At 45.8% G+C, this 25125-nt stretch overlaps 1 protein-coding gene across 4 annotated transcripts in view; it reads left to right on the forward strand.

The window, feature by feature from the left end:
* The first annotated feature begins 17717 nt into the window (after positions 1–17717).
* Positions 17718–25125, forward strand: part of MYH11 (myosin heavy chain 11) — a 110350-nt gene continuing 102942 nt past the window's right edge. For all 4 annotated transcript variants that reach the window (XM_065891779.1, XM_065891780.1, XM_065891781.1 and 1 more), the window contains exon 1: positions 17718–18062. In XM_065891779.1, coding sequence (XP_065747851.1) covers positions 17718–18062 — 345 coding nt within the window. The remainder of the gene's footprint in view (positions 18063–25125) is intronic.

Here is a 25125-nt window from a genome sequence, read left to right on the forward strand (position 1 = left end):
GGCTGGGGGAGGGTTTGTTGGATAAGACTGGGGCGAGTGCCAAGCACAGAGCCTGGTAAGGGTCTTCCAACATCTTTAACCCTGTCTGTAAACCCTCTGGCTGGAAGCAGCTGGGACCCACGGGGGACTGGGGGCTGCCCCCTTCTGGCTCTGCCGGGAGCAGAAGGGTCCCCTTCCCACCCCACTGGTATCGGATGCCACCCCCTCAACCTCCGCGGGGCGCCGGGAGGCCGCTCGGCACCATATTTAGTCAGGGGGAGCGGCAGCCCCGGGCTGGTATGCGGCGCTGGGAATTCCTGCAGGAAGGAGCCTGAGCCTGCCCTTTTTGGGTTGTCTCCCGCCCGCCCGGGTAGGGAGGACCGGCCGGGAACCTCGGAGCCGGGCCAGGCGGGGAGCGGGGCGCCCGGCTGCCCGCAGGTCCCCGGCCTGGCGCGGGGCCAGCCCACCGCCGCGGCTTCCTTTTATGGCCTGTGTGCGTGCATGTGACAGAGTGGAGAGAGATGGAGAGAGATGGAGAGAGATGGAGAGAGCGAGAGAGGGAGGGAGATCTGGAGCCAGAGACACAGAGACCGGAGACAGAGTGAGACAGAGGGACAGAAAGAGACAGCGGTGGGCAGAGTGACGGAGATATATAAAGAGAAAAAAGGCAGAACAAGACAGAAACGGTGATGGAGAGACACGGTGTCAGACACACAGGAGGGGGTGGGGCGGACACGGGGTAAGGGAGTGGTACTAAGAGGGAGGGAGAGAGAGAAAACTTTCAGGCAGCTTCATTTTCAAGAATTTCTTCGGGCGGGGAGGAGCAGGTGAAGAGAACTTTCAAGAGCGCCTGGCACTCACATTCTGCTTGGATCCTGACATGCACCTTGCAAATTACGTAATTATACACACACACACACTTTTCAGCTTCGGACACTGAGGCTCAGAGAAGGGAAATGACTTGCCTGAGGTCACACAGCCAGCGAATGGCACACCCAGGGCCTGAAGTCACAACAATTGGGCCTCTTTTATTTTTTTGCTTGTGGGTGGAGGTGGGGATGCCAAGTTGGGAAAAGTAAAAACTTCCCCTTTCTGCACAATTCCCAGCAGAGTTGGGGGGTCTTGCCTTGTACTTTGCAAAGTTCAAAAAATCCCCTTTCCCCACCCTTCACGCAGCACGGCCAGGCCCTTTCCAGGTAGTGGGGGACGAAGAAAAATGGCGAGCGGGGAGAGGAGGTGTCAACTCGGGCCCCCCACAGTTCCCGCCACGCGGAGGAAGCGGTTAAAGCCCGTGAGGCTGGAACTGACTCAAGGGAGAAATTCTCAAGCATCCCCTATAGACGCCGGCCGCTCAACCCCTTTCTTTAGGGACCCGGAGTCTCGGTGACTGTCCTAGAGCCGGGGTCAGACACTGGCCCCGAACGTTTCTGCCCGCTGCGCCTTTCCCGGGAGCCCTGCGGCGCCCCGCTCCCCCCTGAGCCCCCGCCTGGGTGCGCCCCTCTACGGGCGCCGCCACAGGTGCGCGCGAGGCGTGGACCAAAGCTGCGCTTTTCGGACCCTGCAGGTGGCGCTGCGGAGGGAGCAGCGCAGGACTCACACCCATTCCGCCCCCTCCGCCGCCTCCCCTCTCCCTCCCGCGGGCAGCTCCGGGTCTATAAAGAGAGGCGTCCCAGGCGAGCGAGAAGGTTTGGACGCCCCTGCCTGGGAGGTGTGCCAGATAGGAGCTCTCCATCCAGTTTCTTCTCCGCTCTCCCCCAAGTTGGAGATCTGTAAGTATGTGGTCCTGGTGGGGTAAGGGAAATTGAGTAGAGGGTTTAAGGATCCTAGAAGACATCCTACAGGGGCTGGGGAGCAGTGAGGAGCATCTGTTGACCTCTTCTTAAGGACTATGGGGCTGGGGGTTCACAATTTTCATTTCTCTCTGCCCCATCATCCTAGATTTCCCCCAAACCAGCATCTCCCAAGGTAACCAATGATAAGTACCACCTTGGGGGTACTTATTAAAGATAATGCCCGGGCCCAACTTCGGTTACACTAGAATCTTCAGAAAAACTGTTCCCTCTATATATGAGTCCCAGATGATTCTTGTTATGAGGCAAATCTGAGAGATGTGCTCCCTTAGAACTCACAGAGGTCTGGCTTGAACAGCCAGGCTTCTTTTATTCTGGCCGCAAAAAGAGTGCAGCTGCGCTTCACTGAAAAGTCATTTCCTATCACATAGGCAGGCAAAATATGGCGTCCAGTGGAGCTTGCTTAGTTCTGTTAATTATATCAGTTAAAAACACATGGGCAGAAAGGGGAGTGTTTTTTCCTCACTCTAGAGGATGCCTGCTGATAACCCTTGAGTGATAGGCTGGTTATGATCCAGTTTATTTATTACAGCTTGATTTTCTTCCAGACACACCCCCCCACTCCAGATTTTTAAAAATCTCACCCAGGTTGACCCCAAGGGTCTCAAATACTCAGAAGGATGCCAGAGTCCACATTTGCTTACAAAGTCTGCAGGTGCGTTAGCTAAGATTGGGCTGGGATTTCCTGCAGAGCATCCAGTACACATGTTACTCTCATGTCCTACTAAGTGGGCAAAGTGAGAGAAAGTGGCTACTGCCTGTTGTACGTTCTCTCTCCGCACTGAGAGCTGGTGGGGATTTGGCTGCTTGAGGAAAGGCACCATTCAAAGCCATACTTATCAAGAAGTAAAAGTAAATATTTAGAAACCCCAAGAAAGGGAGCATTTACTACAGTATTAAGAATTGATAGATTAAATTGCAAAGTGGCCATTTTATACAGAGAAGGAGCTTAAAGAAGCAGAACTGAAAGTCATTAGATAGCAGTGTGTGAAATAGGATATTGAAGATCCATGGAAGGAAATGCAGTCCTTCCTTGGTGCTTTCGCATTGAGATAAACTACCATTGACAGAGCACTTATGTGCCGTGCACTGTAGCAGCGTTTGACTTAATTGATCTCATTTAATCATTGCAACAACCTTTTAAGGGAGTCATTATGATGCCTGTTTAGTATACAAGGTAGCTGAGGCTCAGAGAGGTTAAGTAATTTGCCCAGTGTCTCACAGCTAACAAGTGGTGGATCCCATTCCTGTGTCTGTCTGATGCTAATTCTATACCCCTGACCCCACCATCTTTTTTCTTTACCATGAACAAAAACTGTTGGAATCAGGTTTCTGATGGGACCAGATGTGTCCAGTAAGGCAAGTGCTTATCATCTCTGAAGAAAACATAAACTGACTTTTTGCAAATTTAAAGTAAAATGCACTGTTTGTCCTCTGTGGTGGGGTCATCTAGTTGGCCCGATGACTAGATTAGGTGGGCTGCCATCCCAAGAGTCCAAAACGTGAACGTGAACTTGAGAAGCTTCTAGGGCTCGTAAACACTGTGTATCTTATTATCATGTCTGAAGTAGACGTGTTATTCCGTACAAGGTATTTGTTATGGATTTGTTATCCTTACTTTTCTGTGTGAGGGCTGAGATTGAGGCAAACATGCCCATTTATGGTAGCGTTTTCCATGAGGCCATCCTCGGGCCCCCTCACAAATTAGCCTTGTACTGCAGCTTTGTTGGTCATGCCTCTGGAGATTTCTTTGTCCTTGTCCTTCCCGTTTGGGAACAAGTGGGGGAGTCCAGAGGAGAAAACATTTGGGAGGAAAGGGGGATTACCTTTCCCTACTCTCTCTTATTTGGAAGTTTTATTTTTGGGGTGGGAAAGTTGTCTTCTCCTTTCCTCAGTGTATTGAATCCAAACAGGTGGATTTTATGCTGTAGGGGCAACCATGTACTTCTAAAATTGGGTACACATTAGATTTTTCTGGAAAACCACATCCAATTTTAAGTCCACTGGAATCGGAGAACATCACAAGCAAATTTAGAAATCATGCAGGCTGACCTTCCCTAACCTCAGTTTTCCCATCTGTAAAATGGGGCTTGTGAGAATAGCTAATGTTAGTTGATCACTTTTGCTGGACAACACACTGAATCCTTTACAGGCATCATGTTTCTAAGTCTTTACAACAGCCCTTTGGAATGGATGCTATTGTTATTGGCCCTGTTTTACCAATGTGGAGTCTGAATAACTTGCTCAAGATAGCTCAACTAGCCAATGAGGAAGACAAGATTCTATAGACCTAGCTCTTTCTAACTGCAGAGCCTAAGGGATTGCCCTTTTGGGAGGATTCAAGGGGATCATGCATATGAAGGGTTTAGCACAGTGTCTCGCCCCTGGTGAACTTCTGTGGATGGTTATTTATAACATACATGACCAGAGACCTTAAGGATCTTGCTCAGTGTAGCCCATCTGGTACTTGGCAGAACCAGGAACCCTATGGTATAGTCTTTCCGTAAAAGAGAAACTTGCCCTTAATTTTCTTTTTGTGTAATGTCTTTTCATAAACTCAGTTCCTATTCTTCTTCCACTCGAATATAGACCCACTTCCTCACCTGTGTCAGGAACATGACTGATACCAGGTTTATTGGCCCTTTTTTAATTCATTTAGGGTCTCGAGGGCATCCTTTAAGAGCTCACCTGTGAGTGGGAGGAGCCTGTCTGGCTTCCACGGTGACTCTTTTGCTACCAGGGGTCTCTTCCCTCTACCCCTGACCTTTAAACACAGTTAACTATGGCCACACCATGGGGGAAAGGCTGAGTTTGGAAAAGGCCAAGTCTTTTGGCCTTTGAAGGAAATTTGAAGGAATTTGAAGGAAATTTTTGTTTTGTTCTGTTTTGAATAGCTGACTTTGAAGAAACTTTTGTAAGGGATCAGATGATGGAGGAAGAAGCTAGCGCTGCCCATTGTTCCTGCAGGGGGAAGTTGGGTGTCTCTGAGTTGCATCAGTGATTTGGGGGTTAAGGAGGAACAGCCCTCATCAAAGTCCTTGAGAAAGGACCATAGTGCTCGCCTCCTGCTCACCCATGCAGGCTTGAACTTCCTTCCCTCTGCTGGTGAAGCATGCAGCGAATGATACAGAATCACAGAAGGGGCCAGTGTCTGAGACCCCTGTGGGTCATTATAGCCATTCCCTGGTCTCCAGGTAGAATTCCTGACCCTCTTTCTCCTTCCCCACCTCTCCGCTCTTCCCCATCTTTAGATATTGATATAAACATGGTTAATGTATTCTTGCACCTCTTTCCAAAACTTTTCTATGTCAAATCTTCCTCTTTTGCACGAATATTGGCATTGTAAATTAGGTGGTTTTTTTTCACTTGATTACATATCTTCATCTTTCTATATCAGCACATTGTGGTGTTTCTTTTTATCATCTGCATAATATTCTATTATGTGGAAGGATAGCATCTTACTGAAACAACCTCTTATTGAAACATACCAGCTTCACTCCACCATATAAACAGGACTTCAGGGACCATCTTTGTGTATCTATTTATGTCTAATTACATGAGTTTATCTGTAGGATAAAGTCCCAGCAATGTAATTTGCTAAGTTACAGAGCATGCACATTGAAAATGGATAGATATTGCTAAACAGTCCTCTAAAGACATTGTAAATTTAAACTTCAAATGGGCATATAGGAGACTACATTTCTTTTAAGTTGTGGTAAGCCAGAGTTGCAAGACACAAGACACAGTAGGGCTTTTAGGGCCAGAAATGGCTAGTTCTCTCTAATCCTCAAAGCATCCTCCATGAGAGCCACCAGACCTCTTGCTAACCAAGTTCTCTTGGGGTGGTAAAAATAATTTAGCTTTACTGATTATAAGAACTTCCTTCTGGAGGTACTTTAAAAACAGTATTCTAATGAGTTAGGCAGATATCAGAAGGGGGTGCAGCTGGTGGGGGAGTGGCGCGGGGACCAGTCCATGCAAGGAAGTTCATGCAAGGAAGAGACTTTTTGCTAAGAGTAGATCAGGTGTCAGATCTGGGTTCAAATCTCGGCTCCAACTTTTACAAGCAAAAGCCTTTATTTTCACTTACCTTCCGGGACCTCCATAGTCTTATAGGAATAATAAATAATGCCCACCTTGCTGAACGCTTAGGAGACATAGCAAGATGGTGTATATAATAGATTGCCTGGCCCGATATCCCATGAATAGAAAGAGCACAGTGATAATTGTGCCTATTATTAATGACAGATTTAGAGTCCCGATTACTCGTGGGGACAGTTTGGGGCTTGGAGATCTGGTGTATCTGGGGGGCCCACCCCCTCCCTGCTTCCCTCTCCACTTTGGCTCCTCCCACACCTGGGCCAGACCTTGAAATAGTTGCTCCTCTGCAGAGGTCCCGCCAGCTGGTGGTTCGTGTTCTAGATCAAGCCCAGAGGGTTTTCATTTTGCCTGCATGACATTCAAAATGTGCAGTGATTTAACTTTAGGGGTGGATATTTCATTCCTAAACGCAGACTTCGGGGTCTGTTGGAGATCTGGCAACGCAGGGCCCACATTCTCACTCACCCCAACGGGACTTGAGAAGCTGCCACGCTCTTTGGGCAGGACCAGAGAGCTCTGTCCAGCCACCTCCAGCCTGGGTCACCTTGCATTGCTCACCTGACCCCAGGGACATTTGGGTTGGTGTCTCTGGTCTAAAATCTTGGCAGTAAAATACTGAGGGAAGCTGTTAACTAGGCCTGATGATGTGCAAATCCTGTTACTGTTTGGGCTCTTGGGTATTTTATTCATTTTCCATTAATACAGAAGCAGAAGGGGCAAGATCTTTTACCCTTGAGTTCCCCTGGGGAAAATAAAACTGATGCTAAAACAAGCTAAAATAGTTAAACATTCTCAGTTGGTTCAACTTCAACCCTTTGATCTGGAATCACAGTTATCATAAAATGTTACAGCTAGGGGCTTCCCTGGTGGCGCAGTGGTTGAGAGTCCGCCTGCCGATGCAGGGGGCACGGGTTCATGCCCCAGTCCGGGAAGATCCCACATGCCGCAGAGCGGCTGGGCCCGTGAGCCATGGCCGCTGAGCCTGCGCGTCCGGAGCCTGTGCTCTGCGACGGGAGAGGCCACAACAGTGAGAGGCCTGCGTACCACAAAAAAAAAAAAAAAAAAGTTACAGCTAGCCAGCCCTCCACATTTCTGTCCCCAAATGAAAAGCACAAGGCCCAGAGAGGGAGAGTAACTTGCCCAGATTCACCCAGCAGGTTTGGCGCAGAACGGGGACTTGTAACCCTGTGGTCTTACAGAGGCTAACGAACAGCTTGTCTGCGCTCAAGGAACGAAGCTGGGTGTTGTTGGTGAGGAATACAGGACTGTGTATGGAGCCGACACACTCGGCAGTGTCAGGAGTTGCTAATACCATTGATCATGAACTGGAGGTAGTATCCATCAGTCCTGTATAATGATCCTGAAGGTATCCTTTCAGCTCTCAGAGCTGATGCAGGACATTGGATGGGGGGTGGTGGGGGAGGAAGGCTTGAGAGGAAGAAACCAGGTCGGTGGGGAGTCTCCTTGAGGTTCAGCTGTCTGGGTGTCTGTCTCTTTTCTGCTCTCATGTGCCCACACTCCACCCATGTGACCTTCTACACTTGGCATTCCAGGTTGGTTGGGACAATTTTTTCCCCCAGGGGACATGTGGCAATATCTGGAGATTGGTTGTCAATATTTGGTTGTCATGACTGGGGTGGGGAGGGTGTGCTACTAGCATCTATTGGGTAGAGGCCAGAGATGCTACTAATGGCCTTAAACTCCACACGACAGTCCCCCTCCCCCCCACTCTCGGCCTGCCCACCACTCCCCCTCTGCTACATGGCTTCTGCCCACCATCTATCCCACCAACAAAGAATTATCCAGCCCCAAATGTCAACAGCCCCAAATGTCAGCGTGCCGAGGTTGAGAGAAACCCTGCTCTAGCAGCAGGGAGGTGCAGACCAAGTTTTCCTTCCATTCAGTGCATGGAGAATTGTGCTCTCTGATCACTGCTACAGTCTTCCAAACTGCTTTGTGTTCCCCCCTGTGCCTTACCTAATGTCTGACCTGACACTTTTTGCCTGATTGTCCACTACCCCAAATTTTAAAAACTCAAGGCTCTGGGCGCACGCTGAGGCAAGTCCTTGCGGCAATAAAACCAAGTTATCTGGAGACTTCAAGTTGCCGCAGACCGATGCGGGGTGTGTCCCGTGTGTGTCTGTATTTCTTTCAGTTCTCAAGTTCTCTCCCTATTTCAAAGAAGGTAGACAAAGCAGAAAAGATCACTTCAAAAATATATCTTTATTCAGATTCTACCATAACTAGCTGTGCCATGATGGGCAAGTTACTTAACCTCTCTGTGCCTCAGTTTCCTCATCTGTAAACCAGAGGTAATGGTGCTTCTCATAGCCTTTTTGAGGGGATTAAATGAGTTAATAGCTGGCATTCAATAAGATAGAGCAGCAGCTATGATTACTAATATTAATAATATTAATTTGCTAGGCTCACCACATTTTCTCAAGGACAAATCTATGGGATTTAATCAGTGTTTGGTGGGAAAAGAGGTCTGCGGCTAAATGTTTTTGAGAGCCATGGGCTCAAAGGAGTGAACTAGCTTTCAGATGTCAGGACCTCTGATATCCCGATGGGAGTTCTCCCTCTTAATGATGGGGTGGGTAGATGTGTATCGCTTTTCAAATGGATTTGACCACAGAATCGATTTCTTTCTCTTTTTTTGGCCGTGCCTCAAGGCATGTGGGATCTTAGTTCCCTGACCAGGGATCAAACCCACGTTCCCTGCATTGGAAGCACAGAGTCTTAACCACTGGACCACCAGGGAAGTCCCCAGAATTGATATCTGAAGAGTGTCTCAACCTCCCTGAATCCTGCCCCACACCACCCCAAATATTTTGAGGGATTAGGGTTCCAAGGAACATACTCTGAGAAATGCCATTCTAGGGTGAAGCCAAGCTCCTCTTCCCTTTTCCTTCTTTCTTTCGACCAAAACAGATTTCACACATCGTGACTGTCAGGCTTCAAAGACATGGGAAGCAACCCAGCCTCTCTCCTTTTTCTGGACAGAGACTGAATCTTTGTGCTTGATCTTCTTTGCATTTTTGAGTCCTAGATTAGGCAGGGTTCGTGGCAGTGGGAATTCCTCTGTCCTTTTATTTTTCTGTTGTAGTTTTTGCTTTTTTTTTCTGATTTGTAAGGCAACTCAGTAACATCGTAATTAGAAAGAGCCCACTTAGTTGTCATGCTGCCCTAAACAAATAAAACATGTCTCCCCACCCTCTTGAGTATACTCGGCTACCATTCAAAAACTTTTCATTGATTGTGCTTATACTACCGAACTGTATAATTAAGTGCTTAAGGTGGTGAATTTTATTATGTGCATTTTACCATAATTAAAGATAAAAAGAAAAAAATTTTTTTTTCATTGAAGTATACTTTATATCAGAACAGTACACCTCCCTGTGGGTATGCAGCCTGGTGAATTTCCACAAAGTGGGCACACCCATGTAACTGGCACTCAGATCAAGAAACAGAACATCAACCCCACACACCCCTGTCACGTCCTACACTTCCAGTTACAACATCTGACATCTACCACCTTAGGTTAGATTTGCCTGGTTTTTGAACCTCATATACAGGCACACCTCATGTTATTGCCCTTCACAGATACTGTGGGTTTTTTTTTTTTTACAAATTAAAGGCTTATGGCAAATCTGTGTCGAGCAAGTCTATCGGTGCCATTTTTCCAACAGCATTTGCTCACTTTGTGTCTCTGTGACACATTTTGGTAATTCTTGCTATATTTAAGGCTTTTTCATTACAATATTTGTTATGGTGACCTGTGATCAGTGGTTTTGTTTTTGCTACTATGACTCGCTGAAGGCTCAGATGATGGTTAGCATTTTTTCGCAATCAAGTATTTTTAATTAAGGTGCGTATGTTGACATAATTAGACATTCGACATAATGCTGTTGCACACTTAATAGATGACAGCATAGTGTAAACATAACCTTTATAAGCACTGGGAAACCAAAATATCCATGTGACTTGCTTTATTGTGATATGTGCTTTATTGAGATGGTCTGGAACTGAGCTCGCGGCATCTTCACGTCCTGCCTGCAAACAGAATCGCACAGTATGTCCTTCTTGGGTTTGCCTTCTTTCACACAAGTGTTTGTGAGGTTTGTTCTTATCGCGGTGTGGAGTTATAGTTCACTTCATCTGATCTGGGTCCCATTTTGAACGTTTATTATGTGCCGGTCACTGTGCTAGGTGCCTTAAAGGGTCGGTTCATTGATTGCAAATACTCCACTGAGCTTCTGACAAGCCCATCAAGCTTGTGTAGGAGACAGAAGAACACAGGCTTCGAATCAGACCTGGGTTCGGATCCCAGCTCTGCCACTTTTTTTTTTTTGCGGTACGCGGGCCTCGCACTGTTGTGGCCTTTCCTGTTGCGGAGCACAGGCGGACGCGCAGGCTCAGCGGCCATGGCTCACGGTCCCAGCTGCTCCGCGGCATGTGGGTTCTTCCCGGACCCAGGCTCGAACGCGCGTCCCCTGCATCGGCAGGCGGATTCTTAACCACTGCGCCACCAGGAAAGTCCCTAAAGCATGGCTTTTTAAGACAGCAAAATGTACCTTTATTTCTGATTTGCTCCGTGTGTGGATGTGCATGTTGACAGGATAGGGGTGTTCTTTCTCTGCCTCTATCAGTGTTCTTCTTTTATCGTACTTGTTAGACTTTTTCATTGTGAAAATTTTCAAACATATGCAAAAGTGGAGAGAACAGTATGACGTACCCCTTGGTTCTTGTCACTCACCTTCCATATGAGGCCAATCATTTCACCCCCACCCTCCTCCCATTTCTTTTGTGGGTCCCAAAGTCCCTTCTAATCCATAGGTTACCCTTTTTAAAAATACTTTACCTGTTAAAGAAACTGAGTCATTTGTCCTATGCCTTCCCACCTTGTGGGCTTTGTCACATGCCCATGACCTTGTTTGGCATGTTCCCTGTGCCCCGCATTTGCCTTAAATAGGTGTTAGATCCAGAGGCTTTGTTGGTTTTGATCCCCCAACCCCACCCCATTTTCCTTTTTGTAAGAATATTTCATTGGTGGTAGTGGCACTTCCTAGAGCAACCCCTCTGGAGGCACATAACCTCTGATCAACTTTGTTTTTGCAACGTTAAGGTTAATGAGTAGGTATAGGTGGTGCCAGCCCGATCCATCCATTATAAAGTTTGCCGTCTGCTTTTCATCTAATACAGTGGGTCTGAAAGTGTGGACCCCAGGCCAGCATCCTCAGCATCACCTGGGAACCTGTTACAAATGCAGGTCTTGGGCTCATCCCAGACCTACTGGCTCGGAAGCTTTGGGGTGGGCCCAGCCATCTGTGATTCCACAACTGCCCGGGTGAAGCTGATGCACAAGGAAGTTTGAGAATCAATGGTCTGATGTTTTAGCAACATTGATAGTCATTGTCAAGACCCATTATTTTATTCAGAGTTCCAAAATTGCTACATTTTAGTTTCATCATTTCTTCCACCTTTATTGGCTGGAATTCTTCTAAGTAGAAGGTAGTATTTTTTTTTTTTTAAACAGTGAAAGTGAGGTGAAGGGAGGATGTTGGACTTATTACATCCCAAGAGAAATTCAATAACAATTTAAAAATGCAGGAAATGTGATTGTTAAACCTGGCACAGTGCACATTCTCTACGATTCTTTAGTTCACTTTTTGGAATAACTGAAGTGATTATTCAGATTTAGGGAATGGTTCACCCATTTCTCCATCTTTTTTTTTTTTAAATGAGCTACTAGATCAGGTCTCCCAGGAGAAATAACCATCCCTTCTGAACAAATCAGCCTTTGGGGTTTTTTTTTGTTTGTTTGGTTTTTTAATTTGTATTTTTACTTTAAAATAAGTTTGAGATTGAGTGAATTTGTTGGCAGCCTTTGGTTTGTAATATTGTTATTTTCACCCCAGAAGAGAAAAGTGGTAGTAACTGCCCCTCTGATTTTTACCTTGCAAAGTCTGCATTTTAGGAGGTAGCTGCCCAGCTCCAGGGGCCCATTGATGGGATATGGGGGTTACTCCATCTCCGTGGGATTTGTTGGCCTAAGTGTGGAGATTATGTTGGTGAACTCAAAGGAGTTATGAATTGTTTTCTGCTGAAGTAGGGGGATCAACCACACAGTACGTACTGGTGGCTGTACATCCTAACTCAGCTTGCACCTTAGTTCTTTGGAACCAGCAGTGGATGGGGGAGGGGAGATGGGGTCGGTTGGAGGAGCTGAGTGAGAGCAAGTGTTACTAGAGCAGGGCAGCTCCTTCAGGTATGGTCAGAGGGTCTGGAATGGGCCCTTGGATTGGCCTATAAAGAGTCTGTTGCCTCAGCACCTTGTCTCATGAACACATCTAGACAACAGAATGGAGAATCTGTCACAAATGGGCTCCCTATATTGAGAGGGCATTTAATGACTTGACATTTTATATAAAGACAGACTTCTTGTCAATTATTTAGTGACCTTGAGGAACAGTTTGTAGAAAGGCAGCATCAGTGTTTTAGTTTCGCCTTTTCTTTACCAGTTTTCGGTACAGTGGGTTGATTCCCCAGCATCTTACAAGGATGACTTGTGAATTTTTTTTAATCATTATGAGCTCATGGATTTAAACATATTCACCTTTCAACTCCTGTCCCATATTTGACCAAATAGAACCCTAGTTTAATATTTTAGTGTGTAGTTTTCTAGACTTTTAAAAATGTATACACAGACATAAAATGACAAGAATTACTCTATTATAAATATTTTAATCAGCTTTATTGATATTTTAGTGTGTAGTTTAATATTTTAGCGTGTAGTTTTCTAGACTTTTAAAAATGTATACACAGACATATAAAATGACAAGAAATACTCTCTTATAAATATTTTAATCAGCTTTATTGAGGTATAATCTACATATAACTCACCATTTTTTTAAAAATTCACTGATTTTTAAGTATGCAGCTCAATGAGATTTGTCAAATGTATACAGTTATATAATCACCTCCATAATCAGGATATAGAACGTTTTCATCACCCCCAAATTTCCTTTGTGCCTCTTGGCGGTCAGTGGCCTCCCCAGCCTCTGGCAACCAGTGATCTGCTTTCTGTCACCATAGTTTTGCCTTTTCTAGACTTAACACATTAGTGGAATAATAGAGCATGTAGACTGGGTCTTGCTTCTTTCACCGAGCTTGCTTTTGAGATTCGTCTATTTTATTGTGTAGTTTGTTCCTTTTTATCGCTGAGTATTCCGTTTATTCATGTTGTTTTTAACCTAAAAAGATATCATAACTATCTTTGCATGGTCCAAAGTCATCTATTGTGTTATTCCGTTTATATGCAATGCCCCGAAAAGCCAAATCTATAGAGACAGATAATAGGTTAGTGGTTGCTGAGGGTTGTGGGTAGGAACAGGGAGTGACTGCAGACCAGCATGAGGAAACCCTTTTGAGATGATGGGAATGGTCCAAAATTTAGCATCATGATAAATGCACAGCTCTGTAAATTTACTAAAAATCGTTGAATTGTGCATTTACAATGAGAGGATTTTAAAGCATGTAAATGACAAATAAATATGTTAAGATGAAAGGGAAAAATCTTTTTGTTAATTTTTAATTTTTTTTTTTTTTTTGCGGTACACGGGCCCCTCACCGTTGTGGCCTCTCCCGTTGCAGAGCACAGGCTCCGGACGTGCAGGCTCAGCGGCCATGGCTCACTGGCCTAGCCGCTCCGCGGCATGTGGGATCTTTGCAGACCGGGGCACGAACCCGTGTCCCCTGCATCAGCAGGCGGACTCTCAACCACTGCACCACCAGGGAAGCCCAATTTATAGTCTTTTAATGTTCAAAAATTGTGTGCAAATCTGTAACCAGCATTAACTCTATGAATTATCACTTTTATTATTTCTTCTTTTATAACATTCTTTTTTTAAATATTCTTTTCCATTATGGTTTATCATAGGATATTGAATATAGTTCCCTGTGCTACACATTAGGACCTTGTTGCTTATCCATTCTAAATGTAATAATTTGCATCTACCAACCCCAAACTCCTAGTCCATCCCTCTCCCTTCCCCTCTCCCCCGTGGCAACCACAAGTCTGATCTCTATGTCTGTGAGTCTGTTTCTGTTTTGTAGATAGGTTCATTTGTCCATATTTCAGATTCCACATCTAAGTGATATCATATGGTATTTGTCTTTCTCTTTCTGACTTACTTCATTTAGAATGATAATCTCTAGCTGCATCCATGTTGCTGAAAATGGCATTATTTCATTCTTTTTTATGGCCAAGTAGTATTCCATTGTATATATGTACCACATCTTCTTTATCCATTCATCTGTTGATGGACATTTAGGTTGTTTCCATGTTTTGGCTATTGTGAACAGTGCTGCTATGAACATAGGGGTGCATGTATCTTTCTGAATTATAGTTTTGTCTGAGTATATTCCCAGGAGTGGGATTACTGGATCATATGGTAATTCTGTTTTTAGTTTTCTGAGGAACCTCCATACTGTTTTCCATAGTGGCTGTACCAACCTCCATTCCCACCAACAGTGTAGGAGGGTTCAAAAGGGAAAAATCTTTGTGTGGCATAAATAAGTCTACATCTTGAATTTTGGGTGGAATTATAGGATTCTGTTGCCTGGATGCTCTGTAATTTAACAAGGCACTCACTGAAGGCCGTTTGGATTGCTTGCAGGTTTTGCTGTTCCAAATAGCACTGCAATGTACATTTTTATACATCTGTTAACACTTCTCAGTTTCCTTAAGCTAAATTGCTAGAAATCGAATTGCAGGTCAGGGTGTGTGCATGAATTTTAGGAACTTTCCATCTGTAAGGGCGATGTATGCAGAGGCCCGGACCCTACACTCTTGACAACACTGGATATTATCAGTGGTTCTCATCTTAGCCAAGCTATGGTGAAAAGCAATATCTCACTGCTTCACCTTGTATTTCTTCATTTACTAGTGAGGTTGAACATCTTTTTCTTATGTGGGTTGGCTATTTGAAAGTGTTTTTAAAGTATCTATTTTTGTTGATAATAAATTTAATAAAAGTTATAAAACTATATGTATGGCAAAAATACATAATAGAAAGTATACCCATGTTCAGAGTAGCATTATTCACGATAGAGAAAATGTGGAAGTAACTCAAGTGTCCATCAACAGATGAATGGGTAAACAAAATGTCATATATCCATACAGTGGAATATTATTCAGCCTTAAAAAAGGAAGGGTATTCTGATTCATGCTGCAACATGGTTGAACCTTGAGGACATTATGCTAAGTGACATACGCCAGTGACAAAAGGATAAATACTGTATGATTCCACTGGTATGAGGTTCCTAGAGTAGTGAAATTCATAGAGATAGAAAGTAGAGGGTTTCCCTGGTGGTGCAGTGGTTAAGAATCTGCCTGCCAATGCAGGGAACACAGATTCGAGCCCTGGTCCGGGAAGATCCCACATGCTACGGAGCCACTCAGCCCATGCATCGCAACTACTGAGCCTGCACTCTAGAGCCCACGAGCCACAACTACTGGGCCCGTGTGCCACAACTACTGAAGCCCACACGCCTAGAGCCCGTGCTCCACAACAAGAGAAGCCACCGCAATAAGAAGCCTGCACCCTGCAACGAAGAGTAGCCCCCGCTCGCCGTAACTAGAGAAAGCCCGCGTGCAGCAACGAGGACCCAACACAGCCAAAAATAAATAAATAATAATAATAAAAGATAAATTTAAAAAAACAAAACAAAAAAGAAAAGAAAGTAGAATGGTGGTTGCCAGTGGCTGGAGGGAAGAGGCAATGGGGAATTAGTCTTTAATGGGTGTGGAGTCTCAGTTTTGCAAGATGAAAAGAGTTCTGGAGCTGGATGGTGGTGATACTTGCACAACAACATGAATGTACTTAACGTCACTGAACTTGGTGTCATAAAATAAGTAAGATAGTATACTTTGTATATTTTACCACAATAAAAAATTGGCAAAAAACCCCATAAAAAGTAAAAAGCCCTTCATAACTACATTGATAAGTGCATATTTCTCCAGTCATTCTGTCTATATGGATTCTATATATTTTTAAATAAAATGGGTTATTATACCTACTATTTTACAATAGTCCCTATATTTCATTTTTAAACAGTTTTATTGAGATATAATTTAAATACCATACAATTCACCCATTTAAACTGTACAATTGAATGGCTTTTAGCATATTCACAGAATTGTGCATCCATCATTGTAGTACATTCTAGAACATTTTCATTACCCCAAAAAGAAACCCTGCACCCCTTTGCTGTCACCCTCTAATTCTCTCCCAGCTGTTGGCAACCACTAATCTACTTTCTATCTCTATGGATTTGCCTATTCTGGACATTTTGGGTAAGTGGAATCATATAATATGTGGTCCTCTGTGACTAGATTCTTTTACTTAGTATAGTGTTTTCAAGATTCATTAATGCTCAGTGTATATCAGTACCCCATTCCTTTTTATGGCTGAATAATATACCATTATATGGAGAGGCCACATTTTATTTATCCATTCATCTGCTGATGGACATTTGGGGTTTTTTTTTTTTTGACACTTCTTGGCTGTTAGAAATAATGCTTCTATGAACATTCACTTATGAGTTTTTGTGTGGAGGTATGTTTTCATTTCTCTTGGGTATATACCCAGGAATGGGATTGTTGGATCATATGATAATTCTCTGTTTAACCATTTAAGGACCCCCTTTTATTTTTACAGTAAACTGTAAGACTTGGATATCTTCCTGTGTCAACACACCTCGACATACTTCTTGCATCTTAACCCCTGGATAGCATTTCATTGTATGAAAATATAATGGTTTATGTACCCATGCCATGTTGATGGACAACAGGCAATGATGGAGATCCTTTTCTTTTTTTTTTTTAAATATATTTATTTATTTATTTGTTTGTTTTTATTTTTGGCTGCGTTGGGTCTTCATTGCTGCACGGGCTTTCTCTAGTTGCAGTGAGTGGGGGCTAGTCTTTGTTGCCGTGCGCGGGCTTCTCATTGTGGTGGCTTCTCTTGTTGCAGAGCACGGGCTGTAGGCATGCAGACTTCAGTAGCTGTGGCACGTGGGCTCAGTAGTTGTGGCACGCGGGCTCAGTAGTTGTGGCTCGCGGGCTCTTGAGCGTAGGCTCAGTAGTTGTGGTGCACAGGCTTAGTTGCTCTGCGGCATGTGGGATCTTCCTGGAGCAGGGCTCGAACCCGTGTCCCTTGCATTGGCAGGTAGATTCTTTTTTTTGGGAAGATGTTGGGGGTAGGAGTTTGTTAATTAATTAATTAATTATTGTTGTGTTGGGTCTTCGTTTCTGTGCGAGGGCTTTCTCTAGTTGTGGCAAGCGGGAGCCACTCTTCATCGCAGTGTGTGGGCCTCTCACCATCGCGGCCTCTCTTGTTGCGGAGCACAGGCTCCAGACGCGCAGGCTCAGTAGTTGTGGCTCACGGGCCTAGTTGCTCCGTGGCATGTGGGATCCTCCCAGACCAGGGCTCGAACCCGTGTCCCCTGCATTAGCAGGCAGATTCTCAACCACTGGCAGGTAAATTCTTAACCAGTGCACCACCAGAGAAGCCCCTGGAGATCCTTTACTGAAGGACCTTTGGGTTGTTTCCATTTTTTGACAACATAAACCATCCTACAGGGAACACCTTTGTACTCTATGGAATGTTTCTGCAGACTGCATTCCCAGACATGATGAGGTGAGGGCTTTATCTATCTTTAGGGCTTGGTTCTGGTCTAATTCTGACCCTGTGGCCTTATTCCCCAAAGGATCAACCAGGCACCATGGCACAGAAGGACCAGCTCAGTGATGACGAGAAGTTCCTCTTTGTAGACAAAAACTTCATCAACAACCCAGTGGCCCAGGCTGACTGGGCCGCCAAGAAGCTGGTGTGGGTCCCTTCGGAGAAGCAGGGCTTCGAGGCGGCCAGCATCAAGGAGGAGAAGGGGGATGAGGTGATCGTGGAGCTAGTGGAGAATGGCAAGAAGGTCACGGTTGGCAAAGATGATATCCAGAAGATGAACCCGCCCAAGTTCTCCAAGGTGGAGGACATGGCAGAGCTGACGTGTCTCAACGAAGCCTCCGTGCTACACAACCTGAGGGAGAGGTACTTCTCAGGACTCATATACGTGAGTATCTTGGGGCAGCCAGTCACTTCTTGCTGGCCTCCTGCACCCCTGAGGGAAGGGAGAGGCTTGGAGACGTCTTCGGGGTGCAGGTTGGGAGGCTGAAGTTTTCACTGAGAGAGGCTGCATGGTGGGATGGGATCGTCCAGACCTGGGTTCCCATTCACCTGGCCCTACCTAGTTCTGTGACATTGAACAGGTTATTTCACCTCTTGAAGCCTCAGTTTTCCCATCTGCAAAATAAGAACAATCACCCTCCCCACGTAAAGGAGATCCAAAGATTCCATGTAATCCCGTAGGCGCTTGGTCAGTGCTCAACGGATTTCAGTGAAGTAGTTCCCTGCCCTCCCTCCATCTGGGAAATAAAGAAGAGCTCTTAACCCTCCTTGGGAAGGCTGGTCCATCCTGGCAGTCAAGTAGGTAGGAGACATGAGGATCTTGGTGAGGTTTGGTGGAGGCCTTCCCTGTCCCAAATGGGAACGCCTAGATTGACCTGGACACCTCTGGGTTGACTGCAGACCAGAGTGCACTAGAGCTGCACTGTCCAATATGGTAGCCACCGGCCTCATGTGGCTAACTAAATTTAGATGTAAACTAATTAAGCATCAATTCTTAAAAGTTCACTTCTTCACTGGTACTGGGCTTCATGTTAAATGCCCAACAGCCACCTGTGTCTAGTGGCTGCTGTATACCTGTGACAGCACAAGTGTAGAACATTCCTATCACTACAGAAAGCTCTGTGGGACAGTCTGGACCAGATGATGTGTGACTCAGGGGTACAGGTTCCTTGTGGGGTGGGCCAGCTCCCCAGGATATAGAAGGACATGGTAACCCCATTAAGCCAAACTGGTGGGCAGAGGGTCCCCCAGTCCAGCCTTTGTCTATCTTGCCTCTCAGAAAGGGTATGTTAATCCCTTGGGCAAGTTATCTAATTTCTCTGAAATTTTGTTTCCTTCTCTGTAAAATGAACACAAGAAGAGTACCAGCCTCATAGGCTGGGTTACTCTGAAAAGAAAGCACTTGGCATGCTTCCTGGCATGTTGTAGGCACTCAACACGCTAGGTGTTGTTTTTATTAGTTTTGTTGCTGTTATGGTCATTTTTGTTATTACCAGACAGATGTTCTTGGATTCTTTGCAAACTTATGGAAACAGTCACCTCCATCTTTAGGCCCTCTGGTCCCGCCCTTTGTGTTTTACCATGTGAAAATTACAAAACTCCCTTGTCATCTCTAAAATTGTCCTGCAGACTTTTTTCCTAATTAGGAAAATAAGGCACATTTATTCCAGAAGATTTGGAAAATTCAGAAGAGCACAGTAAACACAAAAATCAGTCCTCCCCCAGAGATAACAGCTGATAAGATGTTGGTGCATTCCCGGTGTTTCTATGTGAGAATAGTGCGTGTTTACATATTGAAAAGCCTGTGCACCTAGGCTGGGGACCTGCTCTTCTTTCTACGTACAAGTCAGTGATGAGCATCCCCATTGCTCATTCATAACCCCAAAATGTCCCTTTATGGGCTTTGTGACCTATCCTATGGATGTACCATAATTAATGATCTATTCTTCTTATGGATTGTTCAGAGGGGGTTACAATGGGTTTTTTTTTTTTAAAGAGCCAAGGGAGAATGGGGGAGCAACTCATAATTCTATAAATGCCTCCTCTCTATCTCATTTAATTAGTACAACATCCACTGAATGAAGTATGCTAGTCTGTAAGATGGGACGAGCATACTTCATTCAGTGGATGTTGTGCTAATTAAAGCTGAGGCTCGGAGTACTAAAGACCCTGTAAGGATAGTCTAAGATGCTCTCTAACTAAGCAGGGAAAGTCCCTTTTGTCGAACTCCTTGTTTGGAAGCATTATCAACCTGGGGCTCTTGGTACAGAGTGGATATCTCTAAGGACACCAATCTGCAGGGAGCAAGAGGGGAGCGGGTCTCCTGTCCAAGATGAGTCATCTTCATCCAAGGAGGTCAAGGATGGGCCTGGATATGAATCTCGTCTGCTATGCTCTGACACAAATGTTTGAGCCCAAAATAGAAATCAGGAAAAATGAGGAGCTTATGAAGGTCCCAAGACCCAGACTATCTTCCGACAGCAGATTAAAAAATGAATCAAATCTTCAAATTCCTGCTACGCTTCTCTGGACAGATTAGATGAAAAGCCTTTCAGTCTTGTGACCACACGTCCACTCCTGTCTCGTTCCTTTCTGGTCAGTTTAATCACTTAAATAGAAACCGTTGTCCGTGACAGAGGAGATAAAGGAGGACAGGGGTGGAGATGGGGGGCACAGCAAGTTATCCACCCGGCGCGTGATAGCGGAAGGCGCAGCCCTTATTACAGGTGGGTGGCAGGTGATGCTCAGGCAGCTGGCCGTGCCCGACTTTGCCCTTGATAAAGAAGAGAACTTTCCCTTCCATTCTGCAAGGCTCATTTCGAACAAGGCACTTTTGCTCAGGTCCTGGCTGATGTCTTGTCCTCTCGGGTCTGGAAGAGGTAGAAGCCAGAGGGTCCCGTCTCCTAATCTTAGACATGCAGGTTCTTGCCTGAGCTGCCACAGATCATTGATGGCACATGTGGGGCGTGCATGTGGCTCTGATCCCTGGTCCAGCACTCTCTTGCTATCTTGGCTGTTGTTGTTGGCTGGCTTCTCTCTGCCTGGGATTTTTCATGACTGTTTAGCAGTCGGCTCTGTCCCTGGTGTTGGGCTGGGAGATGAGACAAGGGTTTCAGGCGCAGGGAACTCAGTGAAGAGATGGGCCTTGCTTGTACTGGCTACCGTCCCAAGTCCCAGCTCTCTGGCGAGAGTGAAGCTCACATCCCACCCTGCGCACGAGGTGACCGAGGCAGAGAGGTGACGAGACTTGCCTGGGGAGGGACCGGATCAGGCTCCCCTGCTTCCCTCTCTGTGGGATGCTGAGAGTCACAGGGCCCAGTCCTCTCCCTGAGGCTGATTGATAACTGAGGGGAGGAAGATAAGGCACACTTGAGCTGGATGCAGATATGTAACATAGATTCTACAACGATGAATGGATGAAGGAAAGGTGGTAGATACGCCGTACAATGTAATAACCCTGCTTTAAAACAGAAGGAGATCCTGCCATTTGTAACAACATGGATGAACCTGGAGGACATTATGCTGAGTGAAATAAGCCAAAGAGAGGGGAAAATCCCGCAGGATCCCATTTACATGAGAATCTAAAATAGTCAAACTCAGAGAATCAGAGAGTAGAATGGTGGTTGTCAGGGTCTGGCGGGGAGGGGGAAATGGGGAATTTCTTATTTATGTATTTATTTGTGGCTTTTTCTTGTGTCTGTTCACAACTATCTAACCACTCAGACTTAAAACACTTTTTTTGAATAGACAACACATGCAAATAGTAAATAAAATAGTATATAAGGGTATTTTAGGACTTTTCCTTTCAACCCCATTCCTCACCATCTGGTTCCCCTCCTTAGAGAAACCATGGTCACCAGTTCCTTATGTAGCGTTCCAGCAATATTTTATACATATAGAGGCAAATATATGTATATTTGTATACATACATATGTATTCCTTTAAAGGGCAGTGTACCATAGTTATTGAGCCAGTCTCCCACTGATGGACATTTAGGTTGTTTCTAGTCTTTTTTGCCCTTTAAAATCAAGGCTGTAGCAGATCACATTCTTGATGGACCAGGTCTTTCTCTAGGATACATGTTCAGAAAGTCATGACATTGCACTACAACCTGGTAAAGAAAGTATGGTTGTCCATTGTCTTATAGATGGGGAAGAAGAGGCTCAGGGGTTTGGCCTCTTGCTCAAGTCACACAGGCAATGAGGGCAAGGCTGAGGTTCAACCAGGCCTCTGTGACTTAAAGCCTGCATCTCTTCCACCTTCCCCCACTGTTCCTCATTTCTGCCAGAGGCCTTGGGAGCTCAGGGCTCCACGGCTGACCATATAAAGTGTTAGGGAAAAAGTGGACTCACTTCCTAATACGGTCACAAGAGGGAAACCCTTGGCCTGCAGCTGGGACCTGCTGTGGCACCGGGCCCTGAGATGCCGGCTGGGACACGGGAAGCGGGGATGTTGAAACCTGAACTTGACCAGCTGGAAAGGGGCCCGTGGGGATGGGGAAGCAGAAGCACAATCAAGTGCAGGTGGGCTGGGTCAGGTGAGACTCCAAGTTGGAGCAATGGAGATTGAGACTTGAGATTCTGAAGCCCAGCTTCTGTGTGGGGTGTGCTACTGCCTTCCTAGTCCTTCCTGTAGGGCCACTGTGCCCCGGAAAGATGTGCTGAACTGGACAGAGATTCAGATCTGTCTGGAAGCATGGATTAAGTGCTTGCTGTGTACATAGCACCAGGAGGTGTCCTAGGCAAACAGGAGGAAGGTGATATTTCTCCTTCAGAAGCTGATGATGGAGTTGGGAGAGCCATGCCTTCCTTCCTTCCTCCTTCCCTCACTCCCTCCCTTCTTTCTTTTATTCATTGTATTCAGCAGTGTCTGCTATGTGCCTGGCCCTGTGCTGGGTGCTAGATATACGCTGGTGTGCAGCTTGCAGTCCAGAAGGGCCATTTAGACTGAGCCCTGACAGAGCAGATGGAAATGGCTCTGGGAAGATCAGGGAGAAGTGTTCCAGGGAGAGAGGACATTCCATGTGAAGTTTCCAAGGTGGCAAGGTTTTCATCATCATGAAACAAAGGGAGCACTGGGTGTTCACTAACATTTATTGAGCCCCTATTACATACCAGGTACTGTGCTAAATGTTTCACGAGGGCTATCTCACAGCAAACCAATGAAGGAGCTCCTATTACACCTGCCCATTTTGCAGATGACGATAACTGAGGCTCAGAGAGGCTAAGAGACTTGCCCAGGGACACACAGCCAAGAAGTAGCAGAATGAGAGCTCCAACAATTCCTTGGTAGTCAATCCTATACTCTTAACCACTGCCCTTTACTGCCTCCAGGTCCCTGGAGGGGTGGTTAGGGTTGTAAATGATACATTCTGGAAAGGACATGGCAGTGGCAGTGGGCATGGCCTGAGAGGAGCTGGAGGTGGAGTTGAGGCCTGAAGAGGAGGTAGGGCTTGGTTGGCCTTCATTCAAACGATCGATCGTTTGTTGGGCACTTACTCCATGGAGGCCCCAAGCTGGGGACCAGGACACAGATGAACAAGACACACAGGCCCTGCCCTGGAACAGCTTTGCCACCTGTTCAACGAATGTCTATTGAGCACCTACTATGTGTGGACCAGTGCAAGGCCCCGGGTCACAGAGATGAAGGCAGCACTGCCCCTGCTCCAGGGAAGCTTCGTAATTAACTGACCCCTCAGGCGTTCATTTAGCAGGCATTTAGTGAGCACCCACTGTATACCTGAGCTGGTTAGCACCTTATCTGTTAAGTCTCAGTGCTGGGAGTACCTCCCCACTGAAGTTTCTCTGAGCACCCCCATGTGGGTTAGGGCCCTCTCTTCCTTGCTCCCATAATACGCTGGGCTCCATCCTTGTTCTTATGATGTTATTTTTGAACATCCTTGTCTCCCTTTTGATCTGGGGGCTTTTTGAGGGCAGGAATGATCATTGACTTATTTGTCTCCAGCATCTAACACAGAGCTGGTATACAGTAGGTGCTCAATAAGTGGCTGATGGATGTTTAGATAAGCCTTATGTTGACCTCACTCTTGCCCTTTTTGGGGAGTGGTGAGAACCTGGGGGATTACTCCCTCCCTCCCCCACCAGTTCTGTACCTTTTCAGGAACATCATTCTCCCTGCGCCCGGGCCCAACTCTCATCATCATTGTCCCTTAGCAAATGGTGCCCTGGAGGGAGGCTCCCACTCTTCAACCAGTTGCCAGCATGACTGAAAGCCCTTTGTGGGCAGGACCTTGTGTGTTTTGTCTTCCAGTATAACCCCAAAGCCTTGCACAGTGTTAGGGCACACACTGAATGAATGAATGAATGAGTAAATGAATGAACAAATGATCTATTGTTTCTGTAGGACAGGGATAGGTCCACAGCCTTCTGGACAGTGTCCAATCCTCGGAGTGGGCCAAGTTGGAGCTCAGTGCTGCCAGGGTCTTGCTGGGTGACTTTGGTCAAGTGAAAGTGACTTTGATCACTGCTCTGAGTGAAACCCAGTGATGGAATATCTGTTCCTCCTCCTTTAGTCACTTCTCGGGGGAGTTGGAGGGAAGACATGCTTCCTGGCCATCGGAGCCTTGGGCAGCACTGATGTTATTGTTTGGAAAAGCAGTTCCTGTGGGACAGGTTGGTGCCTCCCTCCTGGGCTGTGACCTCAGCCCATGCGAAAGGCCAGCGTACAGTAAGAACCAGGACAGCGCCTCCCCCAGGCACAGCACGGCAGGGTGTGCGAGCCTCTTCACGCCCCTTCCCTGTTCTGTTCATTTTCACACGCTCCTCTGTGCTTGGTAGGGCAGGACATTTTTTTTTTTTACATCTTTATTGGAGTATAATTGCTTTACAATGGTGCCTTAGTTTCTGCTTTATAACAAAGTGAATCAGCTATACATATACATATAGGACAATTTTTTAAGATTAATTAATTTATTTTTTTGGCTGCGCCATGTGGCTTGCAGAATCTTAGTTCCCCGACCAGGGATTGAACCCAGGCCCCGAGCAGTGGAAGCCCCGAGTCCTAACCACTGGACTGCCAGGGAATTCCTGACTTTTTTTTTTTAATTGTGATAAAATCCATATAATATGGATTCACCATATTCATCAGTTTAAAGGAAACAATTCAGTGGCAGTAATACACTCACTCACAATGTAGTGCTACTATCACCACTGTCTGGTTCCGGAACATTTGTATAACCCCTCAAAGAAACCCATTCCAGCTAGCAGTCACTCCAATTCCCCCGTCTCTGCAGTCCCTGGAAACCAGAGATCTGTTTTCTGTTTCTGTGGATTTGCCTGTTCTGGGCATTTCATATAAATGGAACCATGTGATACATGACCTTCTGTGTCTGACTTCTTTCATTCAGTGTAATGTCTGACTGTGTTGTAACGTGTCAGGACCATTCCTATTTAAGGGCAGCTGTGTTCATCACCATTTTAGAGACAAGG

Source organism: Phocoena phocoena, chromosome 15, assembly GCF_963924675.1.
Source record: "Phocoena phocoena chromosome 15, mPhoPho1.1, whole genome shotgun sequence".
Taxonomy (NCBI): domain Eukaryota; kingdom Metazoa; phylum Chordata; class Mammalia; order Artiodactyla; family Phocoenidae; genus Phocoena; species Phocoena phocoena.